This window comes from Ruditapes philippinarum, unplaced genomic scaffold, assembly GCF_026571515.1.
Source record: "Ruditapes philippinarum isolate M1 unplaced genomic scaffold, ASM2657151v2 ctg985_1_1_1_1, whole genome shotgun sequence".
In the NCBI taxonomy this organism is placed as follows: Eukaryota; Metazoa; Mollusca; class Bivalvia; order Venerida; family Veneridae; genus Ruditapes; species Ruditapes philippinarum.
In genome coordinates this window covers 180,944-199,832 of record NW_026857416.1, presented here as the reverse complement: position 1 = coordinate 199,832, position 18,889 = coordinate 180,944, and the positions used below count along the sequence as shown (strand labels likewise).

The following is an 18,889-nucleotide window of genomic DNA, read 5'->3' as shown; positions in this document are numbered from 1 at the left end:
TTATTGCACAATACAATATAATGTACAGATTAGATTATTCATCTTCTAGGATAATCCCTCAGGACTTTTTAGGTTACAGTGAATACTTATTGTCAGCTATTTAAATCAAAATTTAATCATTAATAAATGTTGTACTTACAATACTCTGAGTGTTGACAACAACACCTTCTGGTAAAGTGTTTCTATTCATTTTGGCAGCCGACTTTAAAATTTGCATAGCTTCTTCTTTCCTTCCAGCAGCGACCAAGTAGCGTGCAGATTCTGGTAAAAACTTAAATACAATAATATACAATCTTAGTACGGGTATTACAAAAGAGTGACAATTTGTTACAACAAACACCATGGCAATGCTCAGTCTTCACTGTGGACATTAAAATTAAAATTACACAATTCATAATGACTAAATGATCACTAATCAACTTTTCATTTCTTATCTGACCTTGAACCTATACATTTGATCTTGACTTTGACCATAGGGACCTTATTTTTCAATTTAACATGATGCCACACAAAGACGAACATCTGTGCAAAGTTATATAACAATACCTTTAAGTATGCATAAGCTTCATATTGAAATAGTGCTTGCCTCTAACCTAGAACTGTGCAGCAATTAAGTCAAGTGGTACTAGGATGCCTGTAGAAGATATACTCCAGACAAAATCTTTACATTGAATCATCTCCGATGACCTTGACCATGCAATTATTGACCCTATTTATGCTGTATATACTGAGTCACATGATTGTGCACATTGTCAGGAGAATGACTGGCTTTGATGTTATATAACCTAAGGAAGGGTTTGATAATAAATCAAAACCAATTCTCAAGATAAAGAGGCAGGGCACCACCGCCTGTTTTAAAATTGAAATATCCTCAGTTAAGATTTTTTTATTAACTCAAATCCTTATATACAGTAAAACAAGAAACATATCTGATCATTATTTACACCATAAACAAGAGGGCCATAATGGCCCTGAGGTTGCTCACCTGTATATAGGCCCCCGGAGCAGGGCCAGTTTAAACCCCAGGGCTTTTATTTGAACAAGCTTGGAAGACACCCATTAGAAGAGGTTTCACTTGGAAGACACCCATTAGAAGAGGTTTCATGATGTTAAGTTTTTACTTAATGAAAACAATGGCCAATTTTAACCCAAGGGCTTTTATTTGAACAAACTTGGTAGACAACCATAAGATGTTTCATGCTAAACATCTAAGCTCTAGCTCATTGGGTTTTTTTCAAATAAGACTTTTTAAGTTTTTACTATACACATAGTTAAAAACAATGACACCCCTGGGGTGGGGCCAGTTTTGACCCAAGGGCTTCTATATGAACAAAATTTGTAGACACTTACTAGAAAATGTTTCATGCTGAATATCTAAACTCTAGCTCTTTGGGTTATTTCAAAAAAGATTTTTAAGACTTTGCTAAACACATATAAGGAAAATCAATGACTCCCAGGGCAGGGTCAATTTTGATCCCAGGGCTTTTATTTGAACAAACTTTGTAGACACTCACTAGAAGATGTTTCATGCTTAATATCTAAACTCTAGCTATTTGGGTTTTTTCAAAGAAGATTTTTTAAGTTTTTACTATACACATATAAGAAAAATCAATGATCCCCGAGGCGGGGCCAATTTTGACCCCAGGGCTTTTATTTGAACAAACTTGGTAGACACCCATTAGAACACATTTCATGCTAAATAATTTAGCTCTTGCTCTTTGAGTTTTTTTATAAGAAGATTTTTTTAAGTTTTTACTATATGCACATAGGGAAAATCAATGACCCCCTAGGGCGGGGCCAATTTTGACCCCAGGGCTTTTATTTAAACAAATTTGGTAGACACTCACTAGAAGATGTTTCATTCCAAATATCTAAGCTCTAGCTCTTTTGGATTTTTAGAAGAAGATATTTAAAGTTTTTTCTTTTGGTTGCCATGGCAACCAGAGTTCTGCATGGAATGGAATTCTTTGAACAACTTTGTAAAGGCTTCACACAAGGAACATCCCTGTGAAGTTTCATTATGATCTGCCTTATGGTTTCAGAGGGGATGTCGTTTGAAAAGTGTGAACGGACAGCCGACGACGTACGATGGACGACGTATGATGGACGACAGATGACGGACGAAGAGTGATCCTAATAGCTCATCCTGAGCATATGTTCAGGTGAGCTAAAAAACAGTTAATTTATAACTATCTCTTCCACAAAGTTTTCAACCCTTCGAAACGTTGGAGGTAGAAAACTTTGTGGAATAGATAGTTATACATATAATCTGACATACCTTCAATAAGATGACAATAAGGAGGGAAGGTATAGCCGACAACACCAACAACCATCTCCAACCAAGGGTAGGTAATACAAATGAGGCTAATACAATCTCAAATAAAGTACCACTGGCCCAACTTATCTGAAATATAATCATCATTATTTATCATTATGATTTTTCAATCTAATACATACGTTCCATATTCTGAATTCCAGGCATCAATCTATTTTTTTTTTAAATTAAGTAGTTTTTGTAGCAGAGTGGAAATTTATTGCTATATCTTAAAGGATACAGCTCAGTCAGAAACAGACAATTTTCTTTCCTGATACTGAATCATTTTGAAGAAGAATTACAGTTAACATACTCAAGTATCAGGTTTTAAATCCCATTGAGTACCTTGTTACTATAAAGATTTCTTGAGACTTTTAAAATGAATAACCATTAATCCATCTCTATTCCATTTCTGTTAAACCCATCGTCAGAACAAAGATGTAATTTATAAGAATGACATCACCTGCGATCCACCTTCATTTTCAGAGTTGACAAGTACTACAAAAACGAGGAATGTACCTTGAAAATAGCCTTGACCTTTGGTCTAATTTATAACTTGACTCTGACATTATTGTAGTAGGCAATTAACCCTTAAAAGCAGTTTACAAGTACCTCGAAACAATTTCGGTATCACACTACTAATTTAATTACATATATACTAAGCCCAAAATGATATAAATGACAAAAGTTATTACAAATGCCTGTCAAACTGAGGTCACTATCAATTGCCTCCATTAACCGTGATTATCAAATTGCAATTTTCACATCTCTGCATCAATGTTTTAATTTTATTTAACAAATCTAAATGTTTTAATATTATAGAAATATCTAAGAAATTTTACATTGATTAATTTCAATATAATTAAAATAATGACAGAGTACTGAAGTGTCAATTCTGTTAACCTATACTCAGGACGATATTCGAGGGAGTACATGATTAGCCGGTTACTTGTTGCCATCCCTACATTAAAATGCAGAGGTAAAGATTTTGTCAATTTTGAAAGTCTTGACTTTGCTTCTCACATCCTTAATTTCTTATTTACATTAGTCAAAACATTACACTCTCAATACTATGTTGACAGCAGAAATACAAAGCCTTTGTCATCAGTATAGAGACAGGCCAGTCTAAATATTTGTACTGTCTAAACTAGCTCTATACAGTTAACTGGCCAACTTCAATATCTGCATTCTCATATCCCAAAAAATTGATACTGGTAACAGAGATCTGCCGAGGACGCGATTTTGCGCCATTGGCGCTAAAAAAATGAGAATGGCGCAGGAAAATCGGCAGCAAAGGGCCATGGGCGCATCTAAAATTTGTGCCAGACTTATAAGAAAACACAATTGTCTGCTGGGTTATTCAGTCATCCAGTCAAAACTGGTACCAACAGCAACATGTTACCCATGCTCCTGTAATTACGCATATTCTTGAGTTTATCCATTCCCCTATAGCTTTTGTCCATGTTATCTACTTACCGCATTTCTTCTCATAATCCCTTTCCCACACAGATACTCATTTCTACTACCGTAAATTTAATCCGATAAAACAAACAAACAAATTATACAACTACTTAATATTTAAAATGATTATCGGTAACTGAAAAAAAAGTGTTGCTATTTTAAGAAATGCTGTAATTTACAGTATAATATGACAGGTGTTCAACTTGATCAACCCTAAGGTCACTAAAGTTCACGTAAGTTTTGGCTGATGAAGTGTAAAAAAAAGTTGTATATTTCGTCATCAGAATGTTTGACAGGGTGATTAACCAATCAGAGAAACATTATGCATGACTTTTTTCATTATCAAAAGGTCTGTCGGCAAATGTCTTTGATGTATGCTGTCTACACAGAGGCATAAAAGGGGCAATAAAATTCGTCAATATACAGTGGTAAGGGACATTTGGTGCAAAGTAGGAACAATTAAATGGATAATGCACAATATAAGACATTACAAGTAAGAACCAGCAATTATGTGAATAAATTTGCATATCAAATTTTTGAGCAGCCATTTAAAAAATATTTTCATTTTTGCCTGCAATTAATATTAGTTAGAAAGTTACCATGTAGGCATAATTTTTAATTATTGGTAAAGTACTGAATTATAAGTGAACCACTTGTCATAAAATATGATTTGAGTTTTATTACGGGGGAAATTCAATTATCTACAAACTTTTTAACAGTTATTTTGGTCAATGTTTACTTATTTTCCCAAGGCCCATACTTTGGTAAAAATGGCCCATCATTTTCAGACCAAGTGGGCCCTGGGCCCAGTACTTTCAAATTCTTGGCAGATCTCTGTGGTAATGATTCAAAATGACAGCTAGAGAAGTTCAGTCAGAGATTTCAAATGTTATGTGTAAGAACATGTGGTATACTTACTGAACCAACATTTAATAGCTTGGCCCTATATTTGGATGGTAAGTATTCTGTGAGCAATGTAAACCTGTAAAAAAACACCATATCATTATTGCAGGTTTATTTGATCTGGTTTTAGCATCATTTTTCTTTTCTTCAGACATTCTGGAAATCAGTTACCAAACAAGTGTTTCAAAAATCAATCATCAGTATAAACATTTTCTTCCACAAACAAAGACAAATTATTCACACAGGTGTGAAGGAGGATCACTGAATGAAAGATGTCTTTAGTTAAAACTGTCACAAAAATGGGTAAGCCAGACCAGTTTCTCAAACTTGGCAGTCAAAGGGACATAAGTATCTTCTTCTCTCTGTATCAATAACATAGGTCTTTAGTCTTAAAATGTCTCATAAACTTAAATCATTATTCATATGGTATATCTTAGGTACACATTTAAAAACAACAATATTTGCCTTGCTAGCATAATATGTTCTGATAAAGATTTAATTTTTTGTAAGAGTTTCAACCTTTCCCGAAAAGATAAAGTCGGGACAAACTTTCAGTGCAGTTTACCAATAATTAATGCTCGTAGTTATACAATATGTAAATTGTAACATACGATTGAGGAGATCCAGCCATTCCACCTCCCACTAGGCCTCGTAAAATTAGAATCCAGGTGTAGGACGGACTGAATGAGGTCAGCAGTCCAAAATAACCAATCCATAATGCTACCATGTATAATGTCTGAAATGTATATAAAATAATTTACCATGCGTTACATGAGTTAGATTTGTGAATTTGTCATCAGCCATGAATTTGTCATCAGTCATAGTAGATTTTCAAGAATATCAGAATCATAATACTGTCAAAGTACGTAAGTACAGGTGATAAATATTATGTCTAGCTATATTGATAACAAGAAATGTTAACAACTGTCTTATTGTATTTCTAGAAATTATTTCGAGCTTTTTAAGTTAGCTCTTTTCGCAGTGCAAGTACAGTCTGTAAGAAATGAACACAGAAATTCATCCCACACGCTCACCCGAGTGCCTGCAGACATATATACAATTTGACAGCTGGACACTGCAAAAACTATATGCCTTCTTTCATTTTTTTTTTTTAAAAGTGGGCGGGTGGATAAAAATGATGAGCTTAAGTGGTTTTGCACTGGCGGGGGCTGGGGGGAGGGGGTAAAAACGAGTTTATCGGTTTTACACATTATATTTTCTTTTACTTTTCATTCAGTATTAGAATCATTAATGAATATTACTTAAAACTGATGTGTTGCTTCAATATTTCATTGAATGTCACATACCACACACCTGTCTGGGATTCAATGCATATATTCAAAAGCTGCCTATAAAACTACATGCTTTATTTTTCCAATGTTTTGTTAACATGAAGAAATTAGTAGTACACAAATTTTCAACATTTGCTTTTCATTATATACATCAATGATCTCCCACTTCATTTAAAGACCTCAGAAATAGACATGTTTGCAGATGACACCACACTTACAGCATCAGGACATTCACCACAAGAACTACATAATAAACTTCAAACTAACCTCGAACATGTAAACAAATGGTGCATACAAAATGCAATGGTGTTAAATACACAGAAAACAAAGGCAATGCACCTTACATCAAATAATACACAACTTCATTTACCACCTTTACACCTTCAAGATCAAATGATCCAATTTTCTGAAACCGAAAAGTTACTAGGTGTTTTTGTTGATAGTAAACTAAAATGGAAGATCCAAATAGAAATGATACTTAAAAAATGCAACTCTCAGTTATACCTACTTCTCAGAATCAAGCAATACCTAGACTTACATGCAAGAAAACTATTCTTTAACTCATACATCTTACCACACTTAGATTATTGCTGTACTATCTGGGGCAATTGCAGCAATGATCTGATCAATGAAATCATAAAATTTCAAAAAAGAGCAGCAAGAATAATTCTAGATAAAAGTTACGACGCACCCTCCAGTGATTTGTTTAAAGAACTAAATTGGATGAGATTTGATGACAGAATGATTTACAAAAAAGCAATCATAATGTTTAAATCTATCAATGACATACCATATCCACAATACATGCAAAGTAAATTCCAATTTGTTTACCAAAAACATGAGCGCAACTTAAGATCTACAAATAGTTCAGACCTAGCTGTTCCACGACCTAAGAAAGAATTTTTTAGAAAATCCCTAGTATACTCTGGCCCTAAATTATGGAATAATATCCCTCTTAACATAAGAAAATCTAAAACAGTTCAGGAATTTCAAGCTTCATATCTATCCTGGCATTTCTCATCATTAAATTAATCATTTTATAACAAAATTAGAATCTAATCATTTGATGTTCCACCTAAAACGTATTTCATTTGATATGTACTTCTTTGACATGTATTATGCTATTAATGGACTGTATATAATTATTTAAGATGTATTTCTTGTTCTGACAATTTCAATGTACATTGTAACACAATGTTGTTGCAATTATTTTTGTAATATTGTAGTTGTATATATTGTAAATTATGTTTCATAGAGGCCCACATGGAAGATTGGGAAACCAAATGTGTAGCCTCGATAAATAAAGCCTTTACTTTACATAACATAAAAACTTACCTTTTGCCTGCCGTATCTATCTCCTATAAATCCCCATATTGGAGCCATGATACACATTCCAATAAATACAACCTATAATATAACATTGTTACTTTAGTAAATCTATTATATATATACCAAAAGGGATTACAGAACAATAAATAGGATTTCTTTATAAAAACTTGAAAAGGATTATTATTTCTATATCTTGGATATATATTATACAGGATTAATGTTTATTACACCTGAGATCTCAGACTAATTGATAAACACATTGTGCTAAAACAACTTCAGTTATTTAATAGACTTAAGTGCTTACAAAAATTTGTAAAAATGGCTTTCAATCATTCATCAATAGATACAGAGGATTTTGAAGGATTTTCTTACAATGACTTATCTGGCAACTTTACAATGAACAATCAGTATGATATATATGTAAGCCCAACAAGTGACAATATCCGTTTTACCTTTTTTGAAGAAAAAACACATTCAAAAATGCAACAAATTCTTAAATCCATGTACCAATTAGTGCCAACAAAGGACAATACAGGACTTACAACAACTTTAACCATACTAGACAAGAAAGTTGTTATCACAATATATCACAATACTATGACAATGTTGATCCAGGGAACTGGGTGCAAAATCTGGCTAGATACATTCCTTGAGAAGATCAGACAAGACATGAAACAGCTTCAATGCAATATCAGTCAGCACAATCAATCCGGACAACAGTTGCCAACCAAATCAACACCCAACGATACAGGCTTAAAGCAGCACTTATTCAACGTCTCAACATCTCCAATTATGTCCTCCACTCCATCAGCGCTAAAGAAGCCAAAATCTTCAAGCATCCTACGCTCTGTATCAAAGACAATATTTGGGCCACCTATAAAAAGTGGTTTTGTAAAGCTTGGCAAAGAATTAAAAAAAAGCTGAAAAATCTGCAAATAAAGGTGGATTTAAAGTAGATTATGAAGAATTTCATAGACAGTATTCTGTAATTCAAGAAACTGGTAAGAAACCCAAACAAAAACTTCATAGAATGGGACAAACAAAAACTAATCAGCCTATTAATTTTATGAGGACAAAAAATGATGAAGAAACTAGACCAAAGTTTGTGTTAGAGGAAATTGATATTTCAACTGACTCTGAGCAAACAGTGCCAAAACAGATCAGCCATGAACACACTTTCACAACAGCTGATTCTAAAGTACTCTCTGAACAGAGTTCAGAGCAATCTATTATGTCTTTAAAGCAAAGTGAAGATGTTGAAACCAACCAAGATACACATTCACAATTATGTTTTTCAAGTAAGCAAGCAAATGATGAAACTGATAACCTGATGCTCAACATTATAAAATGTGATGTAGCTGTGCAGTGTACAAGTGATGACAAAGATACAAATAAGTACACGGAATGCCTAGAGATAAACAAAAAACTAAAATCAGAAAACGAAAAGCTCCAGACTCTCAACAAACAATTAATCATTAAAGGCACAGAAAAGGCTAAAGCTGAGAACAGTGAATTAACTGGTCAATTACTGGTACTTCAAGAAGAAACACAAGCCCTCAAACAAGCAAATAAAACATTGACACAAGAAAATAAAATCCTCAGAGGAAAGTTATCATCACAACAAACCGAAAATGAAAATACATATGCCCTGCAAAATGATGTGTCAGAAATAAAAGAAAAACTTTCAAATTTTTCAACAACTCTGGACAAGGTTTTGAAAAGGACAGAAAATATGCCGTCTAGTACAGACATCTACTTCCTTCAGGCTGAAATAAGAAATAACAAAAATAAACAACATCAAACATCATCCATATCAAGTCCTGGCCTTAGTCACTTTGATGAAAAGAAAGATGACCAAAAACAAGAAACCTGCTGTGAAACTCAAAGAAATCAAAACCAAAGCAGTGAAATATCTAAACAAGAATCTGAAGACAAGCATAATATATTTATACTTGGTGACTCAGTTACCAAAGTACTAAGTTCAAAAAAAATGATGGACAGAAATACTAATGTTCAGATTCGCTCAAAGTCAGGTGCAAAACTTTGTGATATTAAAAACAATATTGGATCCCTAGAAAAGACGACAAATTTAAAGGACTCTGATGTATTTGTTATACATGCAGGAATAAACAATATCTCTAATGCTGACAGCCCTACAACAATTATACAAGAACTTACAGACCTTATAGCGACACTTTATTCAATCAACAAGAAAGCAAAATTCATCCTTTCATCCATTTTACCAAAAAGAAAAGACAAACTCTCTTTACAAGTCATTAAAACAGTAAACTATGAAATTAAGGGACTATGTGAAACAAACGGTTACACATTTGTGGACAATACACAATCATTTACAACGGATGAAAACATCAATGAAAGGCTGTTCTATGATGAAGTCCATCTTAACAAATCTGGTGGTGCTGTGCTCGGAGGGCAAATTATGGCAGCCATTAAATCTACCCTAAACATCAGAGGTTCTCCAGCACAGTCAGCTCGAAATTTTCCCAGGGACAACCGTCACAGAATACCACCACATCAATCTTATTGGAACAACAGAAACCAACATCAGAGGAGACAGCAGTATCAGGGTCACAACAGGATTCCCCAACACAATTTCAACAGAAGGATGCCTGTGTGGATGCAGAGGCCACATCCATGGACACCAGTGCATCATGCACCATACTAACTGTACAATGTGGAATCGGTGACAAACTCCATTTCGAAGCTCTTAATAATTCTACATCTTTACATACTCGTCTAGAAAATGAAAATAGTCAAGAAAATAAATTTCCTCTTAAAATAAGTAATAACAATCTGGACTCATCACATCAAGACTTAAAACTGCAGGACTTAAAATTTGACAAAAATGGACTTAACTTTATGCATCTCAATATACATTATTTATATCCAAAATTCAGTGAAATACAGTTTCTAGTTGATAAACTCCCGGATATTGACATTCTTGGATTACAAGAAACCTTTCTCAGTGATGCCTTCTCAAACAATGAAATAAATTTAAAAAATTATCAACTTTTCAGGCATGACAGACAGTCAAATGGAGGAGGAATAGTGTTATATGTAAAATCAAAATTACATTGTGAGAGTAGAACAGACCTTAATTCAAGTGATATTGAAGCAATATGGATAGAAATGAAGCTTGACAAACAAAAACCTTTTATTGTAGGATATATTTATAGGCCCCCTTCATCACTTAATTCATGGATTGAAGAAATTGAAAAAATATTAGAAACCTTATACGTTGAAAACAAAGAAATTATTCTCTTTGGTGACTTCAACTACAATTTTATTAACTCTATTTCAGTTAATTCAAAATGGAATAATACAATCAGTACATTCAATTTAAATCAACTGATAACACAACCTACTAGAGTCACGCAAACATCATCAACTATCATTGACCATCTCTACACAAATCAAAATATATGTAATATTAAGGTCCCAATTCTTTCGATAAGTGACCATTCCCCCATTGTTTTTACCCGTAAAACTAAGTCAAAAATAAAAAAAGGCCCATTACATCTTACTATCAATTATAGAAATTTAAAGCAATTTAATGCAGAACATTTTTTAGCTGATCTAAGTAATCAACCATGGACATTGATTGATGTTTTTACTGAACCAGATGATGCTCTTGACACATTTTATGAATTATTTTTAAAAGTTCTTGATTCACATGCACCATATAGACAAAAACGGGTCAAACACAAAAACCAGAATGAATGGTTCACAGATGAAATAGCCAATGCTATTCATATGAGAGATTATGCAAAAAAGAAAAAGAAAACAGAAGAATTCAAATACTGGAGATCACAAGTTAAAATACTATCCCATCAATCAAAAAAAGACTTCTTTAATCAAGAAATAAATTCACAGAATAAAAATCCTAAAAAGTTATGGAAGAACCTAAAAGTACTATCTGGCAAAACTGACAACTTCCAAACAAACTATATAAATGATGACAATGGAAATCCAATCTCTGACCCAAAAGAAACAGCAGAAATATTCAATACTTTCTTTTCAAACATCTTTAAAAAATCAGGAAATATTTCAGCACTGAATAAAGCAAATGAATCTATATTAAAAGAAATGTTAGAAGGTAAATTTAACTTAGATATTCCAGATTTTGAGATACCACCAATTGAACCGGATTATGTTAAAAAAACATTAGACTCACTTGATGTTGAAAAGGTCACAGGGCTCGATGGAATCAGTGCTAGATTTCTAAAAACTGCATCTTCTGTAATATATAGACCTTTATCTACTATTATCAATTTAAGTATTCAAACAAGAAAGTTTCCTACCAAATTAAAACAATCAAAAGTTACACCCATTTATAAAAAAGGACAAAATTCTGATAAAAATAATTACCGACCAATATCTGTACTTCCACTCATTTCTAAAATATTTGAAAAGTATGTATCTGACCATCTAAAACAATTTCTAGAAACTCATAAGTTTATTCATATGACCCAGTCAGGATTCAGGACCAAGCACTCTTGTGAAACAGCATTAACAAACATAGTTGACAATTGGATAAATGCAATTAATGATGGAGAACTAGTTGGCACAATTTTTCTTGACCTAACCAAAGCATTTGACCTTGTAAACCATAAAATTCTTATTCAGAAACTGCATTATTACCATTGTTCTTCTCATACAATTAAATGGTTTTCATCTTATCTTGCAAACAGAACACAGAAAGTCAGTATATCAGGTAAACTCTCAGAATCTGCAGAGGTTATATCAGGTGTTCCCCAAGGATCTGTCCTTGGGCCCCTGCTTTTCATTATATACATCAATGATCTTCCACTTCATTTAGAGACCTCAGAAATAGACATGTTTGCAGATGACACCACACTTACAGCATCAGGACATTCACCACAAGAACTACATAATAAACTTCAAACTAACCTCAAACATGTAAACAATTGGTGTATACAAAATGCAATTGTGTTAAATACACTGAAAACAAAGGCAATGCACCTTACATCAAATAATACACAGCTTCATTTACCACCTTTACACCTTCAAGATCAAATGATCCAATTTTCTGAAACCGAAAAGTTACTAGGTGTTTTTGTTGATAGTAAACTAAAATGGAAAATCCAAATAGAAATGATACTTAAAAAATGCAACTCTCAGTTATACCTACTTCTCAGAATCAAGCAATACCTAGACTTACATGCAAGAAAACTATTTTTTAACTCATACATCTTACCACACCTAGATTATTGCTGTACTATCTGGGGCAATTGCAGCAATGATCTGATCAATGATATCATAAAATTTCAAAAAAGAGCAGCAAGAATAATTCTAGATAAAAGTTACGATGCACCCTCTAGTGATTTGTTTAAAGAACTAAATTGGATGAGATTTGATGAAAGAATGAAATACAAAAAAGCAATCATAATGTTTAAATCTATCAATGACATACCATATCCACAATACATGCAAAGTAAATTCCAATTTGTTCACCAAAAACATGAGCGCAACTTAAGGTCTACAAATAGTTCAGACCTAGCTGTTCCACGACCTAAGAAAGAATTTTTCAGAAAATCCCTAGTATACTCTGGCCCTAAATTATGGAATAATATCCCTCTTAACATAAGGAAATCTAAAACAGTTCAGGAATTTCAAGCTTCATATCTATCCTGGCATTTCTCATCATTAAATTAATCATTTTATAACAAAATTAGAATCCAATCATTTGATGTACCACCTTAAAAGTATTTCCGACTTCTTTTAATTTGATATGTACTTCTTTGACATGTATTATGCTTTGAATGGACTGTAAATATTTAACATGTATTTCTTGTTCTGACAATTTCAATGTACATTGTAACATAATGTTGTTGCAATTATTTTTGTAATATTGTAGTTGTATAATTTATATTGTAAATTATGTTTTTATTAGAGGCCCACATGGAAGATTGGGAAACCAAATGTGTAGCCTCGATAAATAAAGCCTTTACTTACTTACTTACTTACTTACTATTGGTTAATATTCACAAATATAATAAATTTATTAGAGTTTATCCTGCTATATCGAAAACAACATTTTATGATCATAATGTCAGCTTTTAAATTTTACAATTAAATTAAATTATTTCAGGCATGTGTGTAGATGCCTGGATTGTACCACAGATGTAATGTGTGACTGAATGCCAAACATTGACATTTAAACAAGAAAATCGTTTGATAAATGCAAATGCCATTTCACCAGATTGTTGTCAGTAACAATTTAGTTATGGACAAAAAAATTGTCAAAAAAATATAAAGCCAGTTATACAACTAGACAGTCATGACATTTTGTTATTGTGAAAAATATAAGTTGGTATGTCATTGCTATTTGATGAGCTGAAAAATATTCAACTTACCAATAAGAATTTATCAAATATACAGATAAGACATGCATAATCTCAAGACTGCCATCTACCCTTATGTCAAGTTTCATAAAAATATTTCCAGTACTTTTTGAGTTATCACTGGATTCAGTTTATGTGTAAAATTTGCCATATTTTCAGTCTATGTGTTGCCATAGCAACCAGAACTTTCAACATAGGAAGAAAAGGAAAAGACGTGCGTAATCTCCGGACTGCCATCTACTCATATTTTAAGTTTCATAAAAATATTTTCAATACTTTTAGAGTTATCACTGGATCAAGTTTATGTGTTAAATTTGCCATATTTTCAGACTATTTGTTGCCATAGCAACCAGAATTTTCAACATAGGAAGAAAAGAAAAAGACATGCATAATCTCCATACTGCCATCTATCCATATACCAAGTTTCGTAAAAATATTTTCAGTTCTTTTTGCGTTATCGCGGGATCCAGTTTTGTGGACGGACAGACTGAGGGAGTGACAGACTGACAGACAGACAGAAGGACAGACGGACGGAGGCTAAACCTAAAGTCCCCTCCAGTTAAACCGGTAGGGGTTTAATAAATTAAGGTTGTATACACAAATGTGAAGAAATCTAATATTGGTACCCCTGACCTTGACTCACTGACACGTATGTCAATCCAAAGGAAGAATACCTTGCAAGTTATCTTCCTACCAAATAGGAAAGACATCTGTCAATACAGGGCAAAAGTGTAAAAATCTATTTTTGCACTGGTGACCTTGACCCAACTGGCCCCCAAATCCATCAAAAGGTAGAAGACTTCTCAATTTAAGCTAGTACCAAATATAAAAGAGACATCTGTTGATAGAAAAAGGTTACACCTGTAAAAGTGTAAAAATCTATTTTTTTGGCCAAAAATGCCCATATCTAAACCCAAAGGAAGAGGACATCCCTAGGCATGACCATATTTAACATGAAAGACATCAATTTAAAAATAATGGCCATTTGAGCAACAAAAAAATATTTTTAACACTAATGACCTTGACCCTAGTAACCATCTACCAAATATGGAAGATATCATTAAATAAATGAAGTAATTGAGGAAATTTATGATAAATCAATCTCTGCAGAATAGGCCTTATTTTCAAAGTCATAAAAAGGAAAATAACTGCCAAAGACTGGAAACTATAGTTATGTAACTTGCCCAGATTATGAACTTAATAATAAATTAGTGTGTAAATTATGAAGCCATTGGACAGACAGATGGACATCTAACTATATGTCCGGAGGCATAATAAAAATATTGGCTTAAATTTTTGGAAATTTTTAAAAACATTGCACTTTAAAATAGAAACTTGCATTCTTTGAATTGACATGACTTCACTGTCACAATATGCAAGTATACAATAAGACAAACTTTCGTGAATACATTTAGCACGTTGTTAAACAGCCTTGTAACAGATCATATAAAAAATTCAAAAGTAATCATCATTTTGCAACATGCTGTTCCCTATCTAAACAATTAATCTCAATGACAAATGAGTATAAAACAAATTAGACGACAAGAGCATTATGCTTACAGTGGTTATAAATGCAACATGAAATTGTTCCAGCTGCCACTCACAGCGTAACACAGGAGACAGGACAGCTAACAACATCATCTCGAGAGAATCAGCTGCCTGAAATAGAAATAATGATAAAAGTATACGTGTTGCTGAATTAAAATACACTTCTGAATTGTTTGTGAAAAATAGTTAAACCTATGGTCAAAGTTCCTCAGTAAATATAATAAGCATGTATTTTTGCAATCAAGAACCTTAATAAAATCCTCTATCTTCAAAATGGCTAGCTGACTAGATACCCAATATGATACAGTTCAACCAGCATGCTAAAATTAAGTAATTCTGACCTTGATCACCTGGCAACAGTTAAAATGTATTAATTTGATGGTCAGATAAGCAGCTAAATTACACAACACATTTTTATAAATACAATGAAATATCAAAGGCAATTTTACTTTGATTACTTTTACTTTCATAGCTTCTGCATTGTGACTGTAATTGTAACACTATTATAATTAAATTTGAGTAAGAATGGAACTTACTGTAAACAGGCCACATATAATATACAGTCGCACCTGGAAGAAACCGAACCCGATGGCTTCAACACCCTCCTCTGCAGTGAATGTTGGTGACCTGGTACCATTAGCATGCTTATACAACTCTACCTCATCATCGTCACTAGATACGTCATACATGAGTGACACAGTCTCTAAATCTGAAACATTTTTATATGTACAAGTTGTGAGGGATATAAGAAAGAATAAGGTGGCCTTGTTGTTGAATCTCCAGGGGCCTCCCTCTTAATCCTGGCATTGTGGATTGAAGCCTTACTTGGGTCATGTCCATATTTCCTCATGTTATCAGAACTAACTAGAATGTTTAAAACTAGGACATAATAAGCTTTTTTCATACCAGCCAATGACAACAGATTTTTTTTAATTCTGGCCTCCAGCCTGTATCAACAAAACCTATACATGATATATAATTGCATTTGCTGTTAAGAGTGAAAACCTAATATCAAAATATCCTACATGTAAATAGAAAAGGAAAGCAATTTTACAAGAATTATGGTTTTTTCAAAGTATCCGAGTACAAAATGAACATTATAAATTTTATTTATGTTCTAAAAATGTTTGGCTGGTTATTCAATCAATATTGTTTAGTCCTTAGAATCCTGAAAATCAAAGTTAATAGCTTTTACTACCCATAATGACCCAGACACTAAACTGTTGGCTACTCAAACCAAATAATTTGAAACAAAAATCCCTTAAACTGCATACAGACTTTTCATATGAAAAGCAAACCAATTGTTAACCTGAAACACTGCAAATATGGGTTTTTTTTCAATGCTAATTCCCTCAGTACAAACAGACTTTTACATTTTTTTTTTATTTGCTTTTTACAACTTTATCAGTTACATGTATAACTTCACAAAGCGCAACCCTTCATGATAGATAAGTTAACCTGATGCAACTGTTTTGAAGTTTTAACTGTAAAAGTGTTACTGAAAACCCGAAAATACTGTTCAAAACTCACCATCAACATTTTCTGCATCAGTATCAAGCTTGGAATATTTTACTCTTTGTTTCGCCATTTCTGAAGTTTTTCTGTTATATCCTGATTTATCTGTAAATATTACGAGAAATAACAAAATTTATAACAAAATATGGAAAATCTATTGGGTTTTTTTTTTGTTTAATTGTTGGGTTGTACATTAAACCAACACAGAATTATAAGGTCGGACTTTGAAGCTTTACTGGCGGAGGAAGACATTAGGTGCCTCTCTGTGCATTGTTTCAAGCATACACATGCATTTGAGTAGAATCAACAGCATTCCTCAAGCTAGCTTTCTCACATATAAGAATCAGCGTACCAGTTTTTATACTGTGAACAGATGGGTAAGCTGAAGGCAACACCATAGGCCTTGATACTAACTTTTTTATATGGTTGATCTGTCCGGCAATACTTTTGAAATTGTTCTAGAATTGTTTAACATTGTACTAATGCACAAGTGATACATCTAGACTATTCCACCAGGATCTGATATTAGTAGTGGTCAGTAATATATCATCTGTTTATGTCACTAATTAAGGCAATTTTATGACAAAATTTTTCGATGATTTTCTTTTGAAAAAGTTGGTGTCAATGGAATTCTTATTGAAGAACTGACATTAGAATTTAAGAATTCATGCCTTTCACGGAACATGCAAACTTTCCTTACTAATGGACAAACTTCTACTGTCAGTAATTGATGCAATTACCAAAGCCCAACAACAATTACATTTTCGGTGCTTTTTCTTTTCATTTTTAAATGATTGAAACTAATAAGGATTATTATAACAATTTTGTTAACTATTTCAATTAATGTTGTTCAACTGCAACCAAACGCTCTTTTTTTCTTAGCAAATTTCTTCACTTTGGCCAACATGGCGATTAATATCTAAAGAGTAAACATACGAAGACAATTGCTCTTTCCTGGTTAAAACCATAAAATAACATATGCATTTTTGACTTTCATATTATTTTGAAAAGTGCTGTGCAGTGTGTCCTGTCTGGTCGTACATATCACTAAGCTGAACTTTGGATAGCTTACGGCTGTCGCTAGCTCTTCCTTTAAACTTAGTTGAACGTAAAACTTACAACAGTAAATAACAATTGAACTTGAATAGGAATTCAACTAGTTAATAGAATAAAACAGCTCTACTTTAAATGTATGTGTATTTACAGACGAAAATGGTTAACAAATGCAGCTAATACTGAGCTGCTATGACACCCATACAGCGAACTCTGCTCACTTACAGACTAACGGAAGTGATGCCATCACTGATGGATGCTACGATTGAGTTTACGTGCGATACGTTTACGTGTACAGTATTGTTGTTTTGTCTGTTTTTATCGATTTTTTTTTAATAAAGTCAACACACAGATAGAATCCACATCACATTTTTACAACATATATCAATGCAAACTTTTCTAATTGTACACTTACATGTGGGCTCGAAAAATTTGCAAATGCCACTGGTCAGGTTTATTGAATTCATCCAGACGCTTGCTGTTACTATTTTTACAATCGCGGGGACTGTCTCAAAATATGGTGGGGTAATAATCAAAGGGCTGCAAGCTCTGTGGTATTTTCTTGATACAAGATACAAGAAAATTTATTTTACGTCGGATACATATAAACAGGAAACATTAGCTCATGAGCTATTTTCCGACAAACAATAGTATATGAACTAAACAAAAGTAAAGCAGCTATAAAAAAATATAAGCATACTGTAAGCACATAAAATTTAAGTACATGGAATTAAGATATTAAAGCAACTAAAAATTATAAGCATAAGCACATCTAAATACATGGAGTTAAGATATTATAGCACCATAGCATGCTTAAAAGTTACATAAATTACAAGCAAGATAAAACAAATAACAGATATAATATAAATAATGTACATTCCTGTAAAAGAGTTATATATTAGCTAAAGACAGACATGTAGGCCTATAGAAATAAGCATTTATAAGCACATCTAAGAACATGAAATTAAGAAAATAAAAATTTAAAATAAGTTATAAACTACAAAAGTTACAAGAAAAAGAATGCAAAAAAATAAGATATACATATACACCTATGTACATACCTGCAAAAGAAATATAATACATATAAT

General features: G+C 32.8%; 1 protein-coding gene across 1 annotated transcript in view; it reads right to left on the bottom strand.

Moving 5' to 3' along the window:
• Positions 1-18,373, bottom strand: part of LOC132749665 (putative transporter SVOPL) — a 31,084-nt gene extending 12,711 nt beyond the window's left edge. The window contains exons 1-9 of the mRNA XM_060739523.1: positions 18,217-18,373; positions 16,764-16,853; positions 15,770-15,942; positions 15,246-15,344; positions 7,306-7,377; positions 5,290-5,414; positions 4,694-4,757; positions 2,279-2,404; positions 140-271 (exon numbers count right to left, since the gene is read on the bottom strand). Of these exons, the coding sequence (XP_060595506.1) occupies positions 140-271; positions 2,279-2,404; positions 4,694-4,757; positions 5,290-5,414; positions 7,306-7,377; positions 15,246-15,344; positions 15,770-15,942; positions 16,764-16,853; positions 18,217-18,268 (933 nt within the window). The 5' untranslated portion in view covers positions 18,269-18,373. The remainder of the gene's footprint in view (positions 1-139; positions 272-2,278; positions 2,405-4,693; positions 4,758-5,289; positions 5,415-7,305; positions 7,378-15,245; positions 15,345-15,769; positions 15,943-16,763; positions 16,854-18,216) is intronic.
• Between the last annotated feature and the right edge of the window lie 516 nt (positions 18,374-18,889).